Source organism: Bos grunniens, chromosome 1 (assembly GCF_055505025.1).
Source record: "Bos grunniens cultivar Pamir isolate PY7600 chromosome 1, Bosgru_T2T1.0, whole genome shotgun sequence".
Classification (NCBI taxonomy): domain Eukaryota; kingdom Metazoa; phylum Chordata; class Mammalia; order Artiodactyla; family Bovidae; genus Bos; species Bos grunniens.
This window is the reverse complement of record NC_141165.1, coordinates 142,040,391-142,066,794: the sequence shown is the minus strand read 5'-3', so window position 1 is coordinate 142,066,794 and position 26,404 is coordinate 142,040,391. Positions and strand designations below refer to the sequence as shown.

The 26,404-nt window shown below is 35.4% G+C and overlaps 1 protein-coding gene across 2 annotated transcripts in view; it reads right to left on the bottom strand.

Annotated features, from left to right (window-relative positions):
- The window catches only part of NCAM2 (neural cell adhesion molecule 2), a 559,186-nt gene that overhangs the window by 100,265 nt on the left and 432,517 nt on the right, over nt 1-26,404 (bottom strand). For both annotated transcript variants that reach the window (XM_086322171.1, XM_086322181.1), the window contains exon 10: nt 2,871-3,058. In XM_086322171.1, coding sequence (XP_086178297.1) covers nt 2,871-3,058 — 188 coding nt within the window. The remainder of the gene's footprint in view (nt 1-2,870; nt 3,059-26,404) is intronic.

Here is a 26,404-nt window from a genome sequence, read left to right as displayed (position 1 = left end):
CTGGAACACATTTTAAAAGGCTCAGTTCAGCTTTGATTTTATGTTCCTGGGAGTTCACTTATCAAAAGACAAAGCCTTTGTAATTTTAGCCGAAATAAGTAGTTTCTTTATCATGCTCTATGATTAACAAATAGAGAAACGATCCCTAGTAGCACAGACTATTAAAAAAACACAGATCACACAACTGGGCCAAATCATGTCCCCTTCCAGCCTATTTCGTATATTCTAGGAAAGCAGTAGAGTCCAACAAGTGGTTTTTAAAAGTTCAATGCCAGCATAGTGAAATAATAGATAATTTTATCAAAATGCATAATAATATATAACAAAGGTATATAATTCATATATATTCATATTAACTATGTTTAATATATAAAATGTTACTTGTATTTATTCAATAAGTACTAGAAACATCTACTTAGGATACTACTTCATATTTTAATATGCAGTTAAAATAATTCAAGTTTACTTCAGATGTTGGGCTTTGATAGAACATTATAAAATACCAAGTGTAGTTTTTAACACCAAAATATTAACTGAGAGAACAATGTTAATAAAGGAATTTGTAAGTTCTTTCCTAAACACTTAAGGGCAGAATATTATTCCAGTCTACCTATTAGAAACTTTCTGAATCAAATTTTCTCAAATATTAAAAAGCTGTCCTATTACCTCAGGGGAACACTTAGGGAAAACAAATGACTAAATCTGTAAGGCCTTGAGAAATACATTTATTGGCAAGAACCAAAAGGATTTATAGAATGTTTTGTTATTTTTTTAAATTCACATTAAAAAATGAACATATGTATGTAATCAAAGGAAAAAACTGTTAATTCAAGGAATCTACTATTAACCAGATTATTATTAATTGGAAAATTTATTTTTATTTTTATATGTTCTTAAGTATTAGCAATTATGTAACTACTATAATAATTTATAGAGAAAAATCATTATAATGTACATCCTATGGAACTATATATGCTACTAATTCAAAATTAGTAACATTATTACTGATTCTTCTTATTGTTGTTATTGTTATTTTGCTTTAGTGTATTAAGTTGTTTTTGTTATACATCTGTATTATTTATTCAGGATTTAAACTTAATTTTTGAAAATAGTATACACATAAAAATTTTATGCTCAAGGTCAGTGCCCTAAGAAACAGGTTCCTTGGCTATGTATAAGCAAAAATTGCTTAGTTTTGACTTTTGCATTGAGAGAAATGGCATTCTGGCAGAAATGACATGAGAACTTTATATTAATAAAATACTTAAATGTCAATTTATAAATCATTGCTCATATCAACTATGAAGAATTATGAGCTATTCCAGAATCTGAAAAGTGGCAAGATGAAGTCAAGCTGAAATTACAGATTACTCTGTCATTTAAACATGAATGTAAATCTACCTGTTCTGGACTGAATCATGGCTATTGACAAAAATCAAATTCTGAAACCCTAATCTCTAATGTGACTATATTTGGAGGTAGGGACTTTAAGAAGGCAAAGGAGATCACAAGAGTGGGGCCTGGTATTCTTATAAGAAGAAAAGACATTGGAGCATTTTCTCTTCTTTTTCTGCCTACACTGAGGGAAGGTTATATGAGTAACAGTGAGAAGACATCCATCCACAAACCAAGGAGAGACTTGCAATAAACCAGTCCTTCTGGCACCTGGATATTGGACTTCTAGCTTCCAGAAATGTGCGAAAAATTATAGTTTCTATTTTTTAAGCCACCCAGTCTGTGTTATTTTGTTACGGCAGCCCTATCACACTAATACACTCTCCCAAACCTAACCTCAATTTTCTATGGTTAAATACGAAAAATTGCAGTTGAATCTGGTCAAAAGTCTTTGTGAAACTGAGTTCTCTGTCAATTTGCCAATAAATACTTATAATACAGATACAAAAAAAAATGTATTTGAAATAGATTTAGACAAAATGTTCTGATAATCAATTATCCAAACATTTGGTGGAAGTGATACTGAAATCATTCCATCAAACAAATGTTTTACTAAGTCCAGTTACTAGGTGAAAGAGTTAACAGGGCACCAGTGAGAACACTTTTAAGTTAATGCAATAAAGATATCAAATGTTATTGTAAAACAAGCATTATTAAAATTTATGTATATTGAACTAGTAGAGAAAATATAGCATCTTTCTAGCTAAACGTGCTATTTGAGAAAGATTCTCAGTTGTTATGAAAGCATCATAAATTAGAAGGACTGATGATCATTGTCATAGATAAACATTAGAAATTGATATACAAACATAATCTACAATTAATAAATAAAAGATACTGTATTCAAACAGAATTTAAAGGCCAGGTACTCGGCAGTATAAAAACAATTATCTACAACCTTAATATAAAATATAAAATGAAATGAGGCAATGAACAAGCAAATCAGGTTTATTTAGGAACTTGTAAATATGTAGCCAGCAGATAGCATTTATATATGCTGATCCAGGAAGCAGGATGATGTAATCACAAACTCAATGCCTAGTAGCAACACTGAAATTGAACTTTGGCCCTCAAAAACTTACAAACTATTCATTCTTTCTCCCTACTTTTCCGTGATACAATTGTTTTTTTTAAAATATAAATTCATGAAATATAATGACTTTTGCTATATAGCCATATATCTATATAAGTAAGCCCATATAAGTAAATAGTGAGACACTAACCATTAATTGACAATGCCCCAAATGCATAAAATTTCTCTTTAAGCAAATAAACATGAAATATACACAACATGGTATATGTATAATATAGGATAGAATTATAGATAATTTATATATCAAGATACTTAAATATATTCTAAAATAGTAGATAACTGCCAAAATAATACAATTTGTTGATATATAATGAAGACTTACCTCTAATATTATTTTTCTCCCTGTGCTATATGTCTTTAAATTAGTGGTGTTTTTAGCTGGCAAGACTAATTTCTCTCTTCTCCAATGGACTGATGCTGGTGGATTTGATTTCACATCACAGCTTATATTTATTGGATTTCCTTCCCAAGAGTAATAAATTGTTTGATTTGATATGAACTTGGGAGCATCTGTAAAGCAATACAATATAACATTATAGATATTTTCTTTAAGATAGTCATTTAATTAGTATAAACAATATTAATCATTATTGACTACAAAAAAAGCCACAGTAATTCTAATTGCATATATTTAATATGTGATTTTAGAACTCATAAAAATATATAATTTGACTGATTCATCAAATCATTTTAATATAAAGTATTCAAAGTTGGCCAATTATTAAAATATGAAATATTAACACTAACAGTTGTTTGCTTTTAATAATCTGACAAAAATTTCCATCCAGCAAGTTAATGGCTCTCTACATATGTGAAATATATTCCTGGAACAACTTTCATTACAAGTGAGAATTTAGGATAAAACAATAAAATCTATGGTCTTATGTCATTTTTCAGCCTTGGCTTAGTTATATAATTTCTCCTATAAAATTGTTAAAGCAGACATAAAATTTAAATGGTAATGTCACAACAATTATTTCCTAAAGTGACTTTTTCAGTATTAAATAAGAAGGTATGTTTTAAATTAATCAACAATAGTTAATTTGAATTTTAGCTCCTATAATGCTATTTTAATTTTCAGGCCCCTACACCAGACCATTATAATTATAGGTGAGAGAAAGAGAAAAAAAATATTATTTCATTGTAAAAACCTAACTGCAAAACCTAGTTGTGCTACATAGACATGTTTTTGTTTTGTTCCATTCTAGAAGTATGATGGAGCCCAAATGCCAATCAACTATGACTTTTCTGAGCCTCAGTAGCCTGACTATATAATTGAAAGGATTCATATTTACAATTTTTAAACAAAAAACATAATCCTAAAATAAGTGCTATGATTATGGCATCCAGTCCCATAACTTCATAGTAAATTGACGGTGAAACAATGGAAACAGTGACAGACTTTATTGTCCTGGGCTCCAAAATCACTGCAGATGGTAACTGCAGCCATGAAATTACAAGACATTTGCTCCCTGGAAGAAAAACTATGACAAACATAGATAGCATATTAAAAAGCAGAGACATTACTTTACCAACAAAAGTCCATATAGTCAAAGATGTTTTTTTTTCCAGTAGCAATATATGGATGTGAGTTGGACCATAAAGAAAGCAGAGCACCAAAAAAGTCATGCTTTTGAACTGTGATGTTGGAGAAGACTCTTGAGAGTCCCTTGGACTGCAAGGGGATCAAACCAGTCAATCCTAAAGGAAATCAGTACTGAATATTCATTTGAAGGACTGATACTGAACTGAAGCTCCAATACTTTGGCCACCTGATGCAAATAACTGATTCACTGGAGAAGACCCTGATGCTGGGAAAGATTGAGAGCAGTAGGAGAAGGGGATGACAGAGTCTGAGATGGTTGGATGTCTTCACTGACTTGATGGACATGAGTTTGAGTAAGCTCCAGAAGTTGGTGATGGACAGGGAAGCCTGGCGTGCTGCAGCCCAGGGGGTTGCAAAGAGTTCAGTTCAGCAACTGAACTGAACTGAAACAAAGTGTTAGCTAAAATGCTGCTGATATATTTGTTGTTGTTGTTGTTCCTGGTATTTAAACTGATTATTCTTGTTACTAATTTTAACTATCTAGAACTTAATATCCCTGATAAGTTATTAATTTAAAATTGTACAAATTAGAAGTTTTGCTTTACTACTCAAATTACTTAATAATGACCTGCTCCCAATTTTGTTATATCAGCAGATTATATATCAGATATATAATGTAAGAATTACAATCTCTGGTACAAATGCATAGATAATTATTTAAATATCCTTGTCCTATGTATGTTTTACTGTATGTTTTTAATGCCAAAATCATATAGAAGTATGACATTCTTATTGAATACTTTATATATGACAGTAAGTTTATACATTTTATTTTATTGTATTTTTTTAATAACCTGTGAGGAAGGTGTTATTCTGTTATTAAGAATGAGGTCTCTGGAGTAAAAGCTATCAAGCTTATTCTAGTACTAAGTTGTAGGTATGGGATGATCTGGGGTAATTTTAACCAGGGTCAGTTGAATTTCTATTCAACCCAGGAACAGATTTATAATATCAAGTACTAGCAGCATTTTGGTTACATGGACTTTATCGTACATTGCTGAAGAGAAAAAAAATTGGGACAATTCCTCAGGAACAAAAAAGTCTTAAGATTCTGCAGTGCAGTCTTAAATATCTCTCCAGAGAAAAGAAGTATAAGCATTATCAAATGTTAATATAAAGGACTTTTAGCACATTGTTTTAATAATAAAGTTCAAAACAACTTAATGGCTCTCAAAAGAGGACTGGATAAACAGTGACTCATATTGGCACTTTGCTAAATATTACAGACATATCTTCTGGTGGTTTTCCCTCACCTTGCAATGTGCCTGCCCTTCCCTCTACCTGGCTGCCTTCAAAACTAAGCTCCACACTAACTTAACATTGCTTTTCCACAACATTCAGTTGTGGGTTAGGTTCACTACTTTGTGTTCCCACAGATCCTATGCTTTCCCTCATCACTGTAGTAGGAAATGGAATTGTTAGGAAGGAAGTTATTCATGAGCAATGAGGGATGGCCTGGCTGAAGGTGATGTAAGTTGGTCTCTGAAATCCATTCCAGACACACCCAAAACTCACAGATATGCTACAAAACAACCAGAGACACTTCTCCAACTCCTGCATGTGGACCCTAGGCACACAGTAGATGTAACCTAATCTCAGAGGCTTCTCCAAGTAACCTTTTGTAGCAAGGAGCCCATTAAGGATAACAGACTGAGTGGGCCTTCCCTGGTGGCTCAGATGGTAAAGAATCTTTCAGCAATGTGGGAGACCCAGGTTTGACCCATGGGTTGTAAAGATCCGGTGAGAAGGGAATGGCAACCCATTCCAATGTTCTTCCCTGGAGAATCCCATGGACAGAGGAGCCTGTAGGGCTACAGTTCATGGAGCCGCAAAGAGTCAGACATGCCTGAGCAACTAACACATAACAGATTGAATATGGGAAGACATAAACAACAGAGCCTACTGAAGTATAACTTGCAATTTCATCAATCGGTCTTGAGCATATGCCCATTTGTATTCCCTCTCATTGATTGGTAGTGGGTACAAGCCCTATTTTGCACAGAGCATAACCAAAAGGAGGAGAACGGAAGTAAAAAAGGGGGAAACCAAGAGGGAAAAGAGGAGGACTCCTTTGGGGTAAGCCTGCTCGCATATGTTGGAAGTGTCTGTCTAATAAAAGATTTGTCGGCTTGAGCTGAACTGAGCTGTAATCTGTGTGTTGTTTTAAAACCTTTAGTCCGGCATTTCACGTTTTGTTGCAATGAGGCAAGAACTAAGAAAGAGAAATTAACTGACCTGACAGAATAACCTATATGATTACTTCTCTACCAAGTGGTCTAAATATTTTGGGTTTAACAAAGAATATATAGTGTTATTCAGCCTTGAAACTGAGCCTTAAAAAAGAATGAAATTTTGCCATCTGTAACAACTTGGATGAACCCAAAGGATATTGTGCTAAGTGAACTAAGTCAGACAGAGAAAGACAAATACCATGTGATTTCACTTACATGTGAAATCAGAGAAACAAAATGAACAAACATAACAAAAATAGAAACAGGCTCATAGATACAGAAAACAATTTGTCAGTTGTTGCGGGGGGGGGGGGGAGCGGGGGTGGTGGGCGTGGTTGGAGGCATGAGCAAAATAGGGGGAGGAGATCAAAGGAACGTACTTCCAGTTATAAAGTCTCAGGGGTGTAATATATGGATGGCCTTAGGAATATAGGCAATAATTTACTAATAATTTGTATGGTGATAACTAGACTTATCCTTGTGATCATTTCCTAATGCATAAAAATGACAAATCACTATGTTGTACAGTAAAACTAATAAAATGTTGTAGGTCAATTTTACTTTAATAAAAAAGATTTGTCTTGGTCATGACCACATACCTGATGGCTTATTAAATGTAAGATGCTTACTTGGTTCTCAAAAACCACACACCAAATTTACTGGATATTGTCAGTAAATTTAACCCAATGGTTCAGTTAAAATGAACGGAAGGTATTTTGAAGGAGAGAGGGAAAAAAAAAAAAACACCTTTTTCATGACCTGGGAAGATTCAGTGAAAAATCTAAGAATATATTTGGGGTGTAACTGTAAGAGAAGACAAACTTCCTGATATTTAAAGTCAAAAGCTAAGTCTATATCCATTTCTATCTCTAGCTCTATCTATAAAATATTTTATTACTGGTTAATATATATGAAATATAATCTCTTATAATTCTAGGGAGAGGTTTATAAATAGTATAGCTGCATGTATATGTAGCCCAATATGAAAATCACACGTTAATGTAACTATTAACACCTGATTTACAGTCTACTCCGTCCAAAATATAGCATCTGTGTGTATGTGTATTATATTATTATAATTTAGCCATAAACTTTGGGCATGATTTGACTACTCTATAAAAGCAAGCAATTGCCACTAATTGCTTGCCTGATGATCTCAGTGGGAATTTAATTTGGAATTACTGATGCCGAATGCAAATGTGCTACAGGAAATATATGCTATGCTAAAAGCCACATTAAAAAATGTATTTGAGGTATGAGGCAGGAAAATATTGATAAATTCTATCTATAATAAAACAGAAAATAAATTCCTGTACATTGTATGCTATGCAAATGTCAAGACAGTAGCAAAGCAGCAGTATTCATTGGCACAGGATGGCATATTAATGAAATTGAGCAGTTGATATGGGGCAACTTTCTGAAAAAGGATGTGACTGGCTGAGGCAACACACGAAGACTTTAGGCTAAAATATGTAGCCATATCTCATGATGATAATCAAATCAAGAATTTTAATTTTCAAAAAAGTATGGCTTTCACATCATGAAAGGCTTCAAATGTTGTACAGAGGAAATAACTTATGGCATTTAAAAAATTTAGAGGATGGGAAGGGAACATTTCATAAGTAGAACTGTGGAAAGATCAGACTTGATAATTTATAGACAGAAAAAAAGACAGGCATGGACAAATTTTCACCTTGAAGTTGCATTCTTTGCATTTCATGTTAATTCATGACTACATGAAATGTAAAATTCTCAAAGCATCTCTTAAGGCATTGTATGTCCCCTCAATCATATTAACTTTTGAATTAAAATATTTTACAAACTATAATGAATGGAAATACTTTATTAGAAGAACACATTTTTCAATTGAGCAGAGTTGATAAGAAAAATAAGAGAAACCTGAATAGTGACAAATTAAAATATGTCATTCACTGGATAGGAAGGTAAAGACTTTCTTTCAATGAGAATCAAGGGAAGTGGCAAAAATTCCCTCCTTGATAAAGCTTTAGTCAGGCTTACATAGAACCCACTTTTTATATGGTCTTTGTCCTTAGCTCTGTCTCTGATTTACCTTTAAAAGGGAATGCTGCTAAGTCAGTTTAGTGAAACTCCTTCCACCCTTGATAGCTGATTACTGTCAATATCTGGTCAAGTTCCTTAATGTATATGTCCATAGCCTGCTTTTAGAAGAACCCTATTAGGTCAGTTTAGTAAGAATTGTATTCTCCTTGAAATTTAATCAAGTTCTTCTCAATAATTTTTCATCCATTGACTCCTGTCACTCTGCTTCATTGGCTATAAATCCCTACTTGTCTTTGTACTCAGAGTTCTGTTTAATCTTCCTCCTTCATTTCAACAGTATTGACCCCTACTGCAAAACTTTTGAATAAAGTTTTCCTTACAATTTTTAGCAAGTTTCAGAATAACTTATCTTTGACAAAAGAAAGCATAATCTCAAGAAAGATAATTAAAAAATAACTACTTTCTTTCTTCTTTTTAAGAGGAGATGACAAAGACAGATCAGAAGCAAATAGACATTGATCTGTTTTCTGTAATTTTGTACATGTAAAGTGTTAGAGTTATAAGTATTTTTTAAATATACCCAACCAGACATTCAGACAGGGAAAGATGGAAGATTTATACCCAACTTTGTGAACTGACCAAGTTGTCGTTGCAAGAAGAAGAGATGCTTGTATGCATAGTATCTAAATGTGAACCAAGCTAAACATGCAACACTTTTGTGCACAGGATCACTATAAATTCTGCAGAACTGGACATATCTTACAGAATCTAATATCTGGAAAGGAACACAGGAATCATCTACAAATCTTTATTCTATATATGAGAAACCTTGTTCTGGGGTACTGGGGAGCATGATGGCTGAGTCAAGACCACAATTTTTGTGTGTGTGCTCAGTCACTTCAGTCATGTCCAATTCTGTGTGATCCCATCGACGACAGCCCACCAGACTCATTCTTCCACAGTATTTTACAGGCAATAATACTGGAGTGGGTTGCCATTTCCTTCTCCGGGGGATCTTCCTGACCCAGGCTTTGAACCTGGGTCTCCTACGTTGCAGGCAGATGCTTTACCGTCTGAGCCACCAGGGAAGCCCAGACCACAGTCTTTGGCTTTTTATATTCCCTTCATGAAACTACACTTCTATGCCAATTATTATATTACCAATGATGAATACATTATCAGAGATTAGTTTCTATATATCATTAACAATGTTACTCAATATTGGAACTCATTTTTGAAGTGATAATACCAAGTAATAACCAAGGAAGCATTTATTATGTCCTTTATATGTATTTAAGCAATAAAATAAATATATAATACGGATCAGAATGATCATGGCATATTAGTACACTCACTTATTTTTAGGTAATGCCAAGAATTTGAGATTATTAAAATGAACACTTTTCCAATTTCCATGCTGATGGACATGAAGCTAACATGTAAGAAGAAATACATTCTGAGAAATGCGAGTCATTTCCCCACTATGGATTTTATGGCTAGAATGTGTTAGCAAACTACTTTTGAATAAATAGTCCTTAGATTAAAAACTCAGGAAATTAATCTGAGAAATATCAACAGCCTCGGATATGTAGTTGATATCACTCCAATGGCAGAAATGAAAAGGAACTAAAGAGCCTCTTGATGAGTGTGAAAGAGGACACTGAAAAACTGGCTTAAAACAACATTCAAAAACCTAAGATCATAGCATCCGGTCCCATCACTTCATGGCAAACAGATGGGGAAAAGTTGAAACAGTGACAGATGTTATATTCTTGGGCTCCAAAATCACTGTGGACAGTAACTGTAGCCATGAAATTAAAAGACTCTTGCTCCCTGGAAGGAAATCTCTGTCAAACCTAGACAACTTACTAAAACGCAGAGACATCTCTTTGCCAACAAAGGTCTATATAGTCAAAGCTATGGTTTTTCCAGTAGTCATGAATGAATGTGAGAGAGAGTAGGACCATAAAGAAAGCTGAATGCTGAACAATTGATGCTTTTTTGAATTGTGGTACTGGAGAAGACTCTTGAGAGTCTATTGGACAGCAAGGAGATCAAATCCATCAATCCCAAAGGGAATCGGTCCTGAATATTCATTGGAAGGACAGATGCTGAAGCTGAAGCCCCAATACTTTGACCACCTGATGCAAAGAGTCTACTCATTTGCCACTCAAAAGACCCTGATACTTGGAAAGATTGAAGGCAGGAGGAGAAGGGGACAACAGAAGATGGAATGGTTGGATGGCATCACCTAGTCGATGGACATGAGTTTAAGCAAACTCCAGAGACAGTGAACAAAAGGAAACCTGGTGTACTGAAGTTCATGGGGTTGCAAGATTTGGGCAAAACTTAGTGACTGGAGAACAATAACAGTTATTTTGTTCATAAAATTAATTTGGCTACTGCTTATTTACAGATGTTTATTTCAAAGGTAAGTTTTAAATAGTGCTGTGTAGCTTTCTTGTGACTAAGAAATATATGAATATGCTAACTCATAGTGTGTGCATGCTATGTTGCTTCAGTCATATCCGGCTCTGTGCAACCCTACAGACTGTAACCTGCCAGGCTTCTCTGTCCATGCTGCTGCTGCTAAGTCACTTCAGTCGTGTCTGATGTTGTGAGACCCCACAGACAGCAGGCTCTGCAGTCCCTGGGATTCTCCAGGTAAGAACACTGGAGTGGGCTGCCATTGCCTTCTCCAATGCATGAAAGTTAAAAGTGAAAGTGAAGTTGCTCAGTCGTGTCCGACTCTTTGCGACCCCATGGACTGCAGCCCACCAGGCTCCTCCGTCCATGGGATTCTCCAGGCAAGAGTACTAGAGTGGGTTGCCATTGCCTTCTCCATAGAACTCTCTATATAAGAATACTGGAGTGGAATTCCACGCCCTCCTTCAGTGGATCTTCCCAACCTAGGTATTGAATGGAGTCACTTATGTCTCCTGCATTAGCAGGCAGATTCTTTACCACTAGTGCCACATAGGAAGGCCAACTCATAGTACTTTGCTCTAATCTTGACAGGTTAGTTCTTGCATTTAAAAAAAAAAAAAAAAGCCCAAAGTAAGTGGAAGTTACCAGCTGACATCTCAATAAAGAACAAATTTCATCCCCAATTGGGAATATTTACTAATATCTTAAAATACAATTGCCTTTTAAAACACTTAATTTTATTTTCATTTAAAATGTATTTACCATATAATTTTTACCTCAGAAAAATTCACAGAATTTCCCAAATAGAGCTTAATATTCAATTCCCTATTATGATATTGATAAATTAACTCACTTGTTATCTATTTCCAAATAATTGTTGAAACATTACGATATGAAAATATATTACATTGCTTCCATCATTGCTTTTTCTAACATGTACTGAGAGTTGCCATTTTGAGTATGAGGATATTTGAACCTGATAATCACAGTTTATAGATATCATGCTATATTTCATATGTGTTTTTCCTGAACATATACTGCCTCTAATAAAAAATATTCTAGAATATAATGAAGAGTAAGGGGATTTTGTTAACAAAAACATCATACGTAGGTTATAGCTATGTACTATACTAAACATAACTGCCAATACTAAACATAATTGCCAAAAATATCTTCCATATTCTAAAAATGTCAAATATGAATACTGATATGTTTTCCATTCTGTTCTTTCTCAACAGTGAAATTTTAATTTTGATTCTTTCACGTGTATATATATATATATGTATGTTCATGTATGTGAATATATTGTTCAATCATAAGTCATATCCTACTGTTGAGATCCCATGGACTGCCGCACACCCTGTTTCCCTATTCTTTACTGTTTTCTGGAGTTTGTTCAAACTCATGTCCATTGAGTCGCTGATGACATCCAATCATCTCATTTTCTGTCACACCCTTCTCCTTCTTCTGTCTTTCCCAGCATCAGGGTCTTTTCCAATAAGTTCGCTCTTTGCATATATGAATATATATTCACTCTATGTGTCTTCCCTGGAGGTTCAGAGGGTAAAGCATCTGCCTGAAATGCAGGAGACCTGAGTTTGATCCCTGGGTTGGGAAGATTCCCTGGAGAAGGAAATGGCAACCGACTCCAGTACTCTTGCCTGGAGAATCCCATGGATGGAGGAGCATGGTAGGCTACAGTCCATGGGATCGCAAAGAGTCAGAGACAAAGGAGCGACTTCACTTTCACTCTATACTGGACACACACACACACATATATATATATATAACTTTTGGGAAATGTTCAGTTTTATTTATCAAGAAACAGTAGGTATTCAAAATTTAATTGTAAGAAAGCTTAATTTCCATTAAAAAATTAAGTCACTGCACAATAATATGTTTTATAGTTAAAAAAAATAAGTAGTGTATTTTTTCTTATGTTCTCAAGAGAGCAATACTCATCTTTAATTCTGACAGCATTGTGTCATCATATATGGTACTTGATCCCTTAAATAATGTCCCTATTTTTATTTAAATGTCTACACTACATGTTATCTCTAAAGGATGATGCAATTCTGTTTTGCTACAAAACTTACTCCTACAAAACCAGTTTAAAGTTCAGTATACTATTCTATACTTTATAGAATGTTGAAAATAATTTGCACCTTGTTTATGCTTTGGTTTTATTTGGTGTGATATTTTAACTATCAGTCATTTCAAACACTGCCATGGTAAGGTGCCTTGCAAAAAGCAATGCTAAAATTTTTCTAAATATTAATGACTGAACCGATTGCACATCTCTAGTCAGAATAATATAATAGTTTATGGCTACTGATACTAAGCCATTAGCAAATGTTGGAGATAGTTGCTTAGGTAGAAAAGTTTTGTCCCCTGGCTATTCCTCAAGATCATACTTTGAGCTGGTTGTGGAAAGGAATCAGATGCCTAAGGCTTCCTCTTAAAGATTCTGAATTTTCACCTCTGGGAAGGGTAGCCACTGCACTAATTATACAGAATTATTACTTTGTGTCTGCTTTATGATAAGCAATTTTTAAATGGGGGAATTCTTGCCAACAGGGAATCCTTTCTAGTGGCTCAGGCAGATGCAAAAACAAATAACTCTACCACAAGGCTTAGCGATTGAACAACAAAATACGACAAGGCAAAACACAGTTCAGCAGGAGTGGAATAGGTAAGGTCACTGTCTCAAAAGGTATTAGCAATGACTGCAGTTATGAAGTGCAGGGGATTCACATGGAAAGATTCCCCAAAGAGGATGAACTTTAACCTCTAATATTTGCAAGCATATCAATTTCATAGAGCACAGTGCTTGTCGAAAGTTTTACAAAAAGAATCTGGACATACATACACACAATAGTGGAAGGACTATTTACACTGGAACACAGAATTTTGCGGTTGTTGTTTACAAGCAAAATATTGTACTGGAATCCTTTAAGCTAGGCTTCAACAATACGTGAACTGAGAACTTCCAGATATACAAGCTGAATTTAAAAAAAGCAGAGGAATTAGAGATCAAATTGCCAGTATCCATTGGATCACAGAGAAAGCAAGAACATTACAGAAAAAAAAAAAAAAAAAAAAAAACTATTTCTGCTTCATGGAAAGCCTACATGAAAGCCTCTGTGTGAACTAAAATAAACTGTGGAAAATTCTTAAAGAGATGGGAATACCAGACTACCTTACCTACCTCCCGATAAACCTGTATACAGGTCAAGAAGCAACAGTTAGAACTGGACATGGAAAAATGGACTGGTTCAAAATTGAAAAAGGAGTGTGTCAAGGCTGCATGTTGTCCCCCTGCTTATTTAACTTATATGCAGAGTACATCATGAAAAATGCTGGGCTGGATGAATCATACACTGGAATCAAGATTGGTGGGAGAAATACCAATAAACTCAGATATGCAGATGATACCACCTTTATGGCAGAAAGTGAAGAGGAACTAAAGTACCTTCTGATGAAGCTGAAAGGAAAGTGAAAAAGCTGGCTTAAAACTCAACATTCAAAAAAAAAACTAGATCATCACATCCAGCCCCATCACTTCATGGCAGGTAGGTGGGGAAACAATCGCAACAGTGACATTTTATTTTTGGCGGGGCTCCAAAATTAGTGCAGTGACTGCAGCCATGAAATTAAAAGACACTTGCTCCTTGGAAGAAAAGCTGTGACAAAACTAGTGTATTTAAAAGAAGAGACATCACTTCACAAATAAAGGTCTGTAGAGTCAAAGCTATCATTTTTCCTGTAGTTATGTATGGCTGTGAGAGTTGAGCCATAAAGAAGGCTGAGCACCAAAGAACTGATGCTTTTGAACTATGATGTTGGATAAGACTCCTGAGAGTCTCTTGGATAGCAAGGAGAACAAACCAGTCAATCCTAAAGGAAATCAACAATAAATATTCTTTTGAAGGAATGATGCTGAAGCTGAAGCTCCAATACTTTGGCCACCTGACACAAAGTACAGAATCTTGGAAAAGACCATGTTGCTGGGAGAGATTGAGGGCAGGAGGAGAAGGGAGCAACAGAGGGTGAGATGGCTGGATGGCATCTGACTCAATGGACATGAGTTTCAACAAACTCCAGGAGATAGTGAAGAATGGGGAAGCCTGGCACGCTGCCATTCATGGGGCTCAAAGGGTCTGACACAACTGAATGACTGAAAAACAACAAACAACCGTATTGGAAATAGCTTCAGGTTTGCCATTGAATTGAATTTCCAATTCTGCCAGATAGCAAAGACGTAACCTTCATTTTCTGTTTATTAATTTGGACTTTAGGTTTTCTTTTGTACTTTATTTATAGAATACTTTGAACTGGTTTCCTTAATCTCTGAGAGTCCACAAACATAGAAAACATGCTGCTGCTGCTGCTAAGTCACTTCAGTCATGTCCAACTCTGTGCGACCCCATAGACAGCAGCCCACCAGGCTCTGCCGTCCCTGGGATTCTCCAGGCAAGAACACTGGGGTAGGTTTCCATTTTCTTCTCCAATGCATGAAAGTGAAAAGTGAAAGCGAAGTCGCTCAGTCGTGTCCAACTCTTAGTGACCCCATGGACGGCAGCCTACCAGGCTCCTCCGTCCATGGGATTTCCCAGGCAAGAGTACTAGAGTGGGGTGCCATTGCCTTCTCCATAGAAAACATGAACCTAGGACAAATTTTTAAAATGTAGAGGAGAGTTTTAATATTTAACACATATTGGTAAATATTACCTTTGACATTGAATCATATAAAAGCTAACATTTGCTTTTGGCTAGAATTTTATAAACCTCTTCCCTGGTGGCTCAGATGGTAAAGCATCTGCCTTCAATGAGGGAGACGTGGGTTTAATCCCAGGGTTGGGAAGATCCCCTGTAGAAGGAATTAGCAACCTACTCCAGTACTCTTGCCTGGAAAATCCCTTGGACAGAGGAACCTGGTAGACTACAGTCCATGGGGCAGCAGAGTCAGACATGACTGAGCGACTTCACTTGGTTTTGCTAACTATTCTTGTTTTTAAAAGCCTCTGGTAATTTAATATATACATATTATACGTATATTTATATATACATGTACTCACATATATACATTATATATAGAGACTACATTGAATATAAATGCATATTCATGAATATATAATGAAAATGAAGACTAATCTTGCTTTCATAAATATGATTTTAATAAGTTAATATCTTAAAAATCACAGAATTCACAAGAGAGAAATAATACAAGAGGTCCTAGGTGGCAATGGCAATGATATTGAAAAATAGATTATCTTTAGGCTTTCATGTCTTCTACTATATGTTTACATGATTTAAAAAAATCTACATATTAATTCACAGACTGAAAGAAGGAGATTTTGTAAAACTGGATGTAAAAGGAATACAGATTTTTAAAAAGTCAAGGAACTATGTTCACCTAGCTATTATCACAATGAAAAGATTTAAGGAGACATAATTTGGATTTAATTAAATGGCAGCTGTATAGATCAGAGTATTTCGACAGTGCTTATATCCATTAAGTTCAGTTGCTCAGTCATGTCTCTTTGAGACCCCATGGACTGCAGCATGCCAAGTTTCCCTGTCCATCATCAACTTCCGGAGCTTGCTCAAATTCATGTCCATCAAGTCGGTGATGCCATCCAACCATCTCATTCTCTGTCATCTATTACCTTGACTGAATCTCTGATTTTAAGTTGCCCGCCTAAGAAGAAACTGCAAAACTTGCCAGGATCTGAATTTCTTACTTCCTCAAAGCTGGAATTAGAAAACTCATATTCTAGGCATAACAGGAGGCATCAAAGCAACTTTTAAGACTACTTCAGACTTATTGATGTTGAGATATTCCTGTTTTGATGATTGCCCTGTCTTTTTATTCCTTTCTTTTCCTTTCCTTTACTCTCCTCTCCTTTCCTTTCCTTCCCTTTGCATTCGTCTCCTTCCTCTCTCTCTGCTTCTCTCTCTCCCATTATTGGCTTCTTTTGTGGCTCAGCTGGTAAAGAATCTGTCTGCAATGCAGGAGACCTGGGTTCTATCCCTGGGTTGGGAAGATACTCTGGAGAATGGAAAGGCTACCCACTCCAGTATTAGCTGAGCACACAATACAGTCATCACTGTACCTGACAATTACTTGCTTAACACAAGAATTTCACTTTCTCTGTCATTTCCCCTCAGGCTCTGAAGTTCTTTTTTTGTTTTGTTTTGTTTTCTGAACACATTTTTTTGGTGATTGGTACCTATGACCTGATTTTAGTCTCACTTCTTGCTGAGTGAGACTAAATTTTGCTAGCTGGATTCTTGAATTCTGCCTGCTTTTAGGAAAGCCAGAACTCTTGGGAAAGTCAGAGCTGATCACAGAACACAATCCAGATTATGAGAACTGAAATATAAAAAGCTTTATCTTGAATTTTGAAAGGCTCATGATTAATTGAGCTTCCCATAGCTCGGTTGGTAAAAAATTCACCTGCAATGCAGGTGAAAGTGAAAGTGAAGTCGCTCAGTTGTGTCCAACTCTTTGCAACCCCATGGACTGTAGCCTATCAGGCTTTTCCGTCCATGGGATTTTCCAGGCAAGAGTACTGGACTGGGTTGCCATTTCCTTCTCCAGAGGGTCTTCCCGACCCAGGGATTGAACCCATGTCTCCTGCATTGCAGGCAGATGCTTTTACCCTCTGAGCCACCAGGGAATCAATGCAGGTGACCCCAGTTCAATTCTCGGGTTGGAGAAGGGAAAGGCTACCCACTCCAGTATTCTGGCCTGGAGAATCCCATGGATATAGTCCATGGGGTTGCAAAGAGTTGGACATGACTGAGCAACTTTCAATTTCACTTCATGATTAATTAAATAGGGCAACTCACTATACAACATCACTATATGTAATACTCTCCATTTTGTGAATAAAAAGCTTATTAGGGTAAGCTTTACAAACAATGAAAAACAAATTAAGTCTTTTAAAATCGAATTGTTAGCATAATATGTATTGTCCTGGTAAAACAACAAAACTGCTGTTGCTAGTATGTGTGGCTCTTAAAATATTAAATAAAATATTAAATTAAATTAAAATTTGAAAATTTTATATCACGAATATTAGATTTTAAGAACCATACATACTAGGAACAACAACTTTATTGTGTAATAGAATATTCTATTTAAAAAGTTTTCCTCATCATAAATCTCAGTATATAAAGATATAATTTGCTTCCCTCCATACCACAATTTTATCCCAGTTCAAGGCCATATTCATTACCTAGTGAATTTTAGAAGCCCTTTTCCAACTGGCTTACTGGCCTACTAGCTTCTATTTCAAGATAATCTTCAGTTTAGTTCAGTTCAGTTCAGTTGCTCAGTCGTGTCCGACTCTTTGTGACCCCATGAATCACAGCATGCCAGGCCTCCCTGTCCGTCACCAATGCCCGGAGTTCACTCAAACTCATGTCCATTGAGTTGGTGATGTCATCAGGCCATCTCATCCTCTGTCGTCCTCTTCTCCTGCCCCCAATCCCTCCCAGCATCAGAGTCTTTTCCAATGAGTCAACTCTTCGCATAAGGTGGCCAAAGTACTGGAGTTTCAGCTTTAGCATCATTCCCTCCAAAGAACACCCAGGGCAGACCTCCTTCAGAATGGACTGGTTGTATCTCCTTGCACTCCAAGGGACTCTCAAGAGTCTTCTCCAACACCACAGTTCAAAAGCATCAATTCTTCAGTGCTCAGCTTTCTTCACAGTCCAACTCTCACATCCATACATGACCACTGGAAAAATGATAGCCTTGACTAGACAGAGTTTTGTTGGCAAGTAATGTCTCTGCTTTTCAATATGCTACCTAGGTTGGTCATAACTTTTCTTCCAAGGAGTAAGCGTCTTTTAATTTCATGGATGCAATCACTATCTGAAGTGATTTTGGAGCCCAAAAAAATAAAGTCTGACACTGCTTCCACTGTTTCCCTATCTATTTCTCATGAAGTGATGGGCCCAATGATACTATGCTGCTTAAACCCTTCAAGTTCTCATCATACCTTTTAAGTGAAAAGCTTCTTGATGATGTACAAAGTTCAACATTAGCTGGCCTGTACCTACTTCTGTGACCTTGTATCCATCAGATTAACTGTATCCCTTAAACTCTAACCATCCATAGCTCTTTCATGCTTTCAGCCTTTTGTACTATTAGTCCCATCTGTCTAATCACTTTTTTTTTTAAATTTTATTTTATTTTTAAACTTTACAATATTGTATTAGTTTTGCCAAATATCAAAATGAATCCGCCACAGGTATACCCACATACCCCATCCTGAACCCTCCTCCCTCCTCCCACCCCTACCCTCCCTCTGGGTCGTCCCAGTGCACCAGCCCCAAGCATCCAGTACCGTGCATCGAACCTGGACTGGCGACTCGTTTCATACATGATATTATACATGTTTCAATGCTATTCTCCCTAATCTCCCCACCCTCTCCCTCTCCCACAGAGTCCATAAGACTGATCTATACATCAGTGTCTCTTTTGCTGTCTCGTACACAGGGTTATTGTTACCATCTTTCTAAATTCCATATATATGCGTTAGTATACTGTATTGGTGTTTTTCTTTCTGGCTTACTTCACTCTGTATAATAGGCTCCAGTTTCATCCACCTCATTAGAACTGATTCAAATGTATTCTTTTTAATGGCTGAATAATACTCCATTGTGTATATGTACCACTGCTTTCTTATCCATTCATCTACTGATGGGCATCTAGGTTGCTTCCATGTCCTGGCTATTATAAACAGTGCTGCGATGAACATTGGGGTACATGTGTCTCTTTCCCTTCTGGTTTCCTCAGTGTGTATGCCCAGCAGTGGGATTGCTGGATCATAAGGCAGTTCTATTTCCAGTTTTTTAAGGAATCTCCACACTGTTCTCCATAGTGGCTGTACTAGTTTGCATTCCCACCAACAGTGTAAGAGGGTTCCCTTTTCTCCACACCCTCTCCAACATTTATTGCTTGTAGACTTTTGGATCGCAGCCATTCTGACTGGCATGAAATGGTACCTCATAGTGGTCTTGATTTGCATTTCTCTGATAATGAGTGATGTTGCACATCTTTTCATGTGTTTGTTAGCCATCTGTATGTCTTCTTTGGAGAAATGTCTATTTAGATCTTTGGCCCATTTTTTGATTGGGTCATTTATTTTTCTGGAGTTGAGCTGTAGGAGTTGCTTTTATATTTTTGAGATTAGTTGTTTGTCCGTTGCTTCATTTGCTATTATTTTCTCCCATTCTGAAGGCTGCCTTTTCATCTTGCTAATAGTTTCCTTTGTTGTGCAGAAGCTTTTAAGCTTAATTAGGTCCCATTTGTTTATTTTTGCTTTTATTTCCAATATTCTGGGAGGTGGGTCATAGAGGATCCTGCTGTGATGTATGTCAGAGAGTGTTTTGCCTATGTTCTCCTCTAGGAGTTTTATAGTTTCTGGTCTTACGTTGAGATCTTTAATCCATTTTGAGTTTATTTTTGTGTATGGTGTTAGAAAGTGTTCTAGTTTCATTCTTTTACAAGTGGTTGACCAGATTTCCCAGCACCACTTGTTAAAGAGATTTTGGAAGTTTTGGCCACAGCAATCAGAGCAGAAAAAGAAATAAAAGGAATCCAAATTGGAAAAGAAGAAGTAAAACTCTCACTGTTTGCAGATGACATGATCCTTTACATAGAAAACCCTAAAGACTCCACCAGAAAATTACTAGAACTAATCAATGATTATAGTAAAGTTGCAGGATATTAAATCAACATACAGAAATCCCTTGCATTCCTATGCACTAATAATGAGAAAACTGAAAGAGAAATTAAGGAAAGAATTCCATTCACCATTACAATGGAAAGAATAAAATACTTAGGAATATATCTACCTAAAGAAACTAAAGACCTATATATAGAAAACTATAAAACACTGGTGAAAGAAATCAAAGAGGACACTAATAGATGGAGAAATATACCATGTTCATGGATTGGAAGAATCAATATAGTGAAAATGAGTACACTACCCAAAGCAATTTATAGATTCAATGCAATCCCTATCAAGCTACCAACGGTATTCTTCACAGAGCTAGAACAAATAATTTCACAATTTGTATGGAAATACAAAAAACCTCGAATAGCCAAAGCTATCTTGAGAAAGAAGAATGGAACTGGAGGAATCAACCTACCTGACTTCAGGCTCTATTACAAAGCCACAGTTATCAAGACAGTATGGTACTGGCACAAAGACAGAAATATTGATCAATGGAACAAAATAGAAAGCCCAGAGATAAATCCACACACATATGGACACCTTATCTTTGACAAAGGAGGCAAGAATATACAATGGATTAAAGACAATCTCTTTAATCACTTTCTTATATATTTCATCTCAATGCAGTTGCATGCCTTCTTTCTACCTAATTAAACTGTAAGTTCCATGACAATAAAGATGATGTTGTTTTTTGCTGTACAGCACCTGAATTTATATCTGGCATTCAGTAGGTACTCAGTAATAGTTAATTGAATTAATTAAAACCAAGGACACGTATGTATTTTTAGACAGTAACACTCCCTTTAACAAAGGAAGATGTTTGGTTGGCTTTCCTAAAATCACAGAACTCAGTACTTCAATCCTCTGTTAAGTCTATAATACTAGAGATCTCTTCAAGAAAATCAGAGATACTAAGGGAACATTTCATGCAAAAATGGGCTCGATAAAGGACAGAAATGGTATGGATCTAAGAGAAGCAGCAGATATTAAGAAGAGGTGGCAAGAATACACAGAAGAACTGTACAAAAATCTTCACGACCAAGATAATCATGATGGTGTGATCACTCACCTAGAGCCAGACATCCTGGAATGTGAAGTCAAGTAGGCCTTAGAAAGCATCACTACAAACAAAGCTAGTGGAGGTGATGGAATTCCAGTTGAGCTATTTCAAACCCTGAAAGATGATGCTGTGAAAGTGCTGCATTCAATATGCCAGTAAATTTGGAAAACTCACCAGTGGCCATAGGACTGGAAAAGGTCAGTTTTCATTTCAATCTCAAAGAAAGGCAATGCTGAAGAATGCTCAAACTACCACACAATTGTAGTCATCTCACATGCTAGTAAAGTAATGCTCAAAATTCTCCTAGCCAGGCCTCAGCAGTAAATGAACCATGAACTTACAGATGTTTGAGCTGGTTTTAGAAAAGGCAGAGCAACCAGAGATAAATTGCCAACATCCACTGGATCATCGAAAAGCAAGAGAGTTCCAGAAAAACATCTATTTCTGCTTTATTGACTATGCCAAAGCCTTTGACTGTGTGGATCACAATAAACTGTGGAAAATTCTGAAAGAGATGGGAATACCAGACCACTTGACCTGTCTCTTGAGAAACCTATATGCAGGTCAGGAAGCAACAGTTAGAAGTGTACATGGAACAACAGACTGATTCCAAATAGGAAAAGGAGTACGTCAAGGTTGTATACCGTCACACTGCTTATTTAACTTATAAGCAGAGTACATCATGAGAAACGCTGGGCTGGAAGAAGCACAAGCTGGAATCAAGATTGCTGGGAGAAATATCAATAACCTCAGACATGCAGATGACACCAACCTTATGGCAGAAAGTGAAGAGGAACTAAAAAGTCTCTTGATGAAAGTGAAAGAGGAGAGTGAAAATGATGGCTTAAAGCTCAACATTCAGAAAATGAAGATCATGGCATCTGGTCCCATCATAGATTGGGAAACACTGGAAACAGTGTCAGACTTTATTTTTCTGGGCTCCAAAATCACTGTAGATGGTGATTACATCCATGAAATTAAAAGACGCTTACTCCTTGGAAAGAAAGGTATGACCAACCTAGATACTATTATTCAAAAGCAGAGATACTTTGCCAAAAAAGGTCCTTCTAATCAAGGCCATGGTTTTTCCAGTGGTCATGTATGGATGTGAGAGTTGGACTGTGAAGAAAGCTGAGCACTGAAGAATTGATGTTTTTGAACTGTGGTGTTGGAGAAGACTCTTGAGAGTCCCTTGGACTGCAAAGAGATCCAACCGGTACATTCTAAAGGAGATCAGCCCTGGGATTTCTTTGGAAGGAATGATGCTAAAGCTGAAACTCCAGTACTTTGGCCCCCTAATGCGAAGAGTTGACTCATTGGAAAAGACTCAGATGCTTGGAGGGATTGGGGGCAGGAGGAGAAGGGGATGACAGAGGATGAGATGGCTGGATGGCATCACTGACTCGATGGACATGAGTTTGAGTGTACTCCAGGAGTTGGTGATGGACAGGGAGGCCTGGAGTGCTGCAATTCATGGGGTCTTAAAGGGTCAGACACAACAGAATGACTGAACTGAACTGAACTGAATGCATTGCTTTTCACAGATTTTATTGCCTATTTTGTGAAGTAGTCAGCCCTTTAAATAAGCTAAGAATTAACTGTACATTTTTAAAGAATAATCTAAAATAGCTTGACTCTTTTTTTCAGTGATTGAGTTTTCTCATTTGATTTATGCTGAGGGAAACTACCAAGGGAATAAAAACTAATATATACTTTGGCACATGTAGAGGATAATTCAATTAATAATTTCATATATCTAGTTCTACTGTATGTTCACTCAATGAAGAATCAGCTATGGCAATTAACTGGATTCAATTCATGGTATCATGGGAATTCTAATGGCTCCATGGAATACTAAATTAGATGTGTGCTTATTGCAACTAACCATAGCACTGGGTGTGCATTTGCTGTGCTCAATTTCAGCAGTCAAGTTATGCATAAATCTCAGCATAATTTATAACTCTGGAGTCATAAGCATCATTTACATTGAGATACCTTTGACTTTTTAGTATATGCTGTGTTCTAATTTGACTGTTGTGTCCAAGGAGTCAGACGCAACTGAGCAATAAAGAACACTGATTTAGCATAAGAAAATTTTGATCATAAGTAAGATGAATTAATCCTCTTTCTACTATTGCTATTTTTTTCTCTTGTCCAAATCTGTCTCCTCTTAAATCATACATACAAATATTAATAAGTATTGTACTACCTGTGGCTAGTCTGTTCCCTATTGCTGCTTTATATAATTGACATCTCCAGAAAAGGCTACACCATTTTAGATTATATTATTATTATTATACACAGTTTCACATATAAATTTAGGATAGAAGCTTAAGTGAATCTCATAAGAATTTCTGAGTGATCAAAGGAAGGAAGACTGGTCATACAGATATAGCAGTGTTAAAGTTGCTTACAAATTACAATGATACTAATTTCCTCAGCATCGGATTTAGCATTAGCACATTCTGTAAGTTATGTAATTTGTGTTTATTTATGTCAAACAACTTTAAAGTTTGTCAATATTACTAGAATCGAAAAGAAAACTATCCAGTTAAATGCAAACTCTTTATCTGGTGACTTACTTTGATGTCTAGTTTGTTGATTTTATATGTGGTTAAAAATAGCTCTAAAATGTAACTCTCTTCTTAAACTTTCCAGGTCCCGTGCATCGAACCTGGACTGGCGACTCGTTTCATACGTGATATTACACATGTTTCAATGCTATTCTCCCAAATCTCCCCACCCTCTCCCTCTCCCACAGAGTCCATAAGACTGATCTATACATCGGTGTCTCTTTTGCTGTCTCCTACACAGGGTTATTGTTACCATCTTGGGGCTGGTGCACTGGGACGACCCAGAGGGAGGGTAGGGGAGGGAGGAGGGAGGTGGGTTCAGGATGGGGAACGCGGGTATACCTGTGGCGGATTCATTTCGATATTTGGCAAAACTAATACAATATTGTAAAGTTTAAAAATAAAATAAAATTAAAAAAAAAAAAAAACTTTCCAGGTCCATCAAACACTTGACTTTTAAAAAATTAAAAGCAAATGAAAACATTTCTGCTATTATATCTTAAGACCTTGATCACAAATTCTAGAATGCTGCTCATCTGATACATAATGGAATAAATGGGTCACAAAAATAGAAAACAAAGAAGAAAAACTCAGTATTGTTGCCATCATCATCATCACCATTCCAATAAAAACACTGAAATAATGATGATGATAATGGTTAAAATGGTGCATATGACCTGCCATTAATTATTTTAAGTATGTTATATAATTAACAAATTTAACTGCAATTATATCACATTATGTTTTATTATTATCATCATTTAACCTTTGTATTTATTCCCTTTTAACTGAAATACTGAAAAGTTGGAAATTATATAATCCTTTTCTACACCCCTTTAAGTCTCTTAATTGAAAACTTAAAATTGGTAACAAGTTGTCATATATTTATAACTTTCAAACAACCACAGTATTATTTAATAAGACTTAGATCATAATTTCTTTCTGCTTAACTACTGTTTATGTTTATACATTTTATATTTTAATGTGTACTTAATTAGAATATTTTTTACTGAAAGAGATGTAAAGTATTATTAAAACATAATAATTTTTTACTTAATAGAGCAAAGCAACTTGAGCCAGATAAAATAAATAAAGCAATTCAATTATGATTAGAAATAAAGCCTATGTGATATATTTAAGAGCATTTGATTCATAGTAAATAAATAAATAATAGTAAATAAACAAAAAATGTATAGCTTCTCCTAAAATAATATTTTATTTGTATGAGTTTCTCCTTTTAGACAGTATTTTTTGACCTAAAAAATGTATATACTCTTTTTTTTAATCTAGCATATTTTAAATATTAGTAACTATCAGTTTAGACAATGAATATACCAATACATATAAAACATCTGTACTATACTATTATGCACAGATTTATATTATACATAGTTGAGCTTTACAATAATATTAATGCTTTTTAATTAATTTAAAAGTATATAGAAGCAAGAACCCATTGTAAACTACAGCCTGTATGAAAAATACCATAGGTAACAAAATTTAATCAAGAAAGCCTTTTTGTAACCTTTTATGTTTATTTAAAAAAATATTGTCAGCTTAATTAAATAAGCAACCACATAGTTTTTCAGTCACCTACAATTCTAATTCACAAAATGAACAAATCTATGAAGGTGATTTTGACTTCTCAGAATAGAACTCCAAATACAGATTAAAAACATGATAAATATTTTAGGATATCTATTACATGTGAAAACATTTTTGGGATTTTCCCGAGAGCTTCTGAAAAACCAAATATGTGTTTCTTTTTTTCTGTAGAAAAAGAAAGTCACTAGAAATAATTAAGTTTGTCTCTGTGGACATTATATTATAGCATAAAGGTTTTTACTTGTTTTAAGAAGGAAATGTTAGTCGTGTAAAATCAAAACATTTTAATAAAGTTTTACATAAGTGTGTATATATTCTAATGAAATTTTTAACTTGGTTTATTAGGGTATGATCTGGAATTTTTACATATCTAATTCTTATTTTTAAGCTAAGATCTAAAAAAAAGGATCTTTTTATGATAATTAAGCAATCATAATGAGAAATATTGCTCAGGAAAATAAAAATGTTTAAATCAATTGTTTTAGCCTTTAGAGTATTTGAAACAAAAATTAATCATATTATAAACTATGAGAGAAACACAAACAAATAGAAAAGTATGAAAAATAGCTTGTATTTC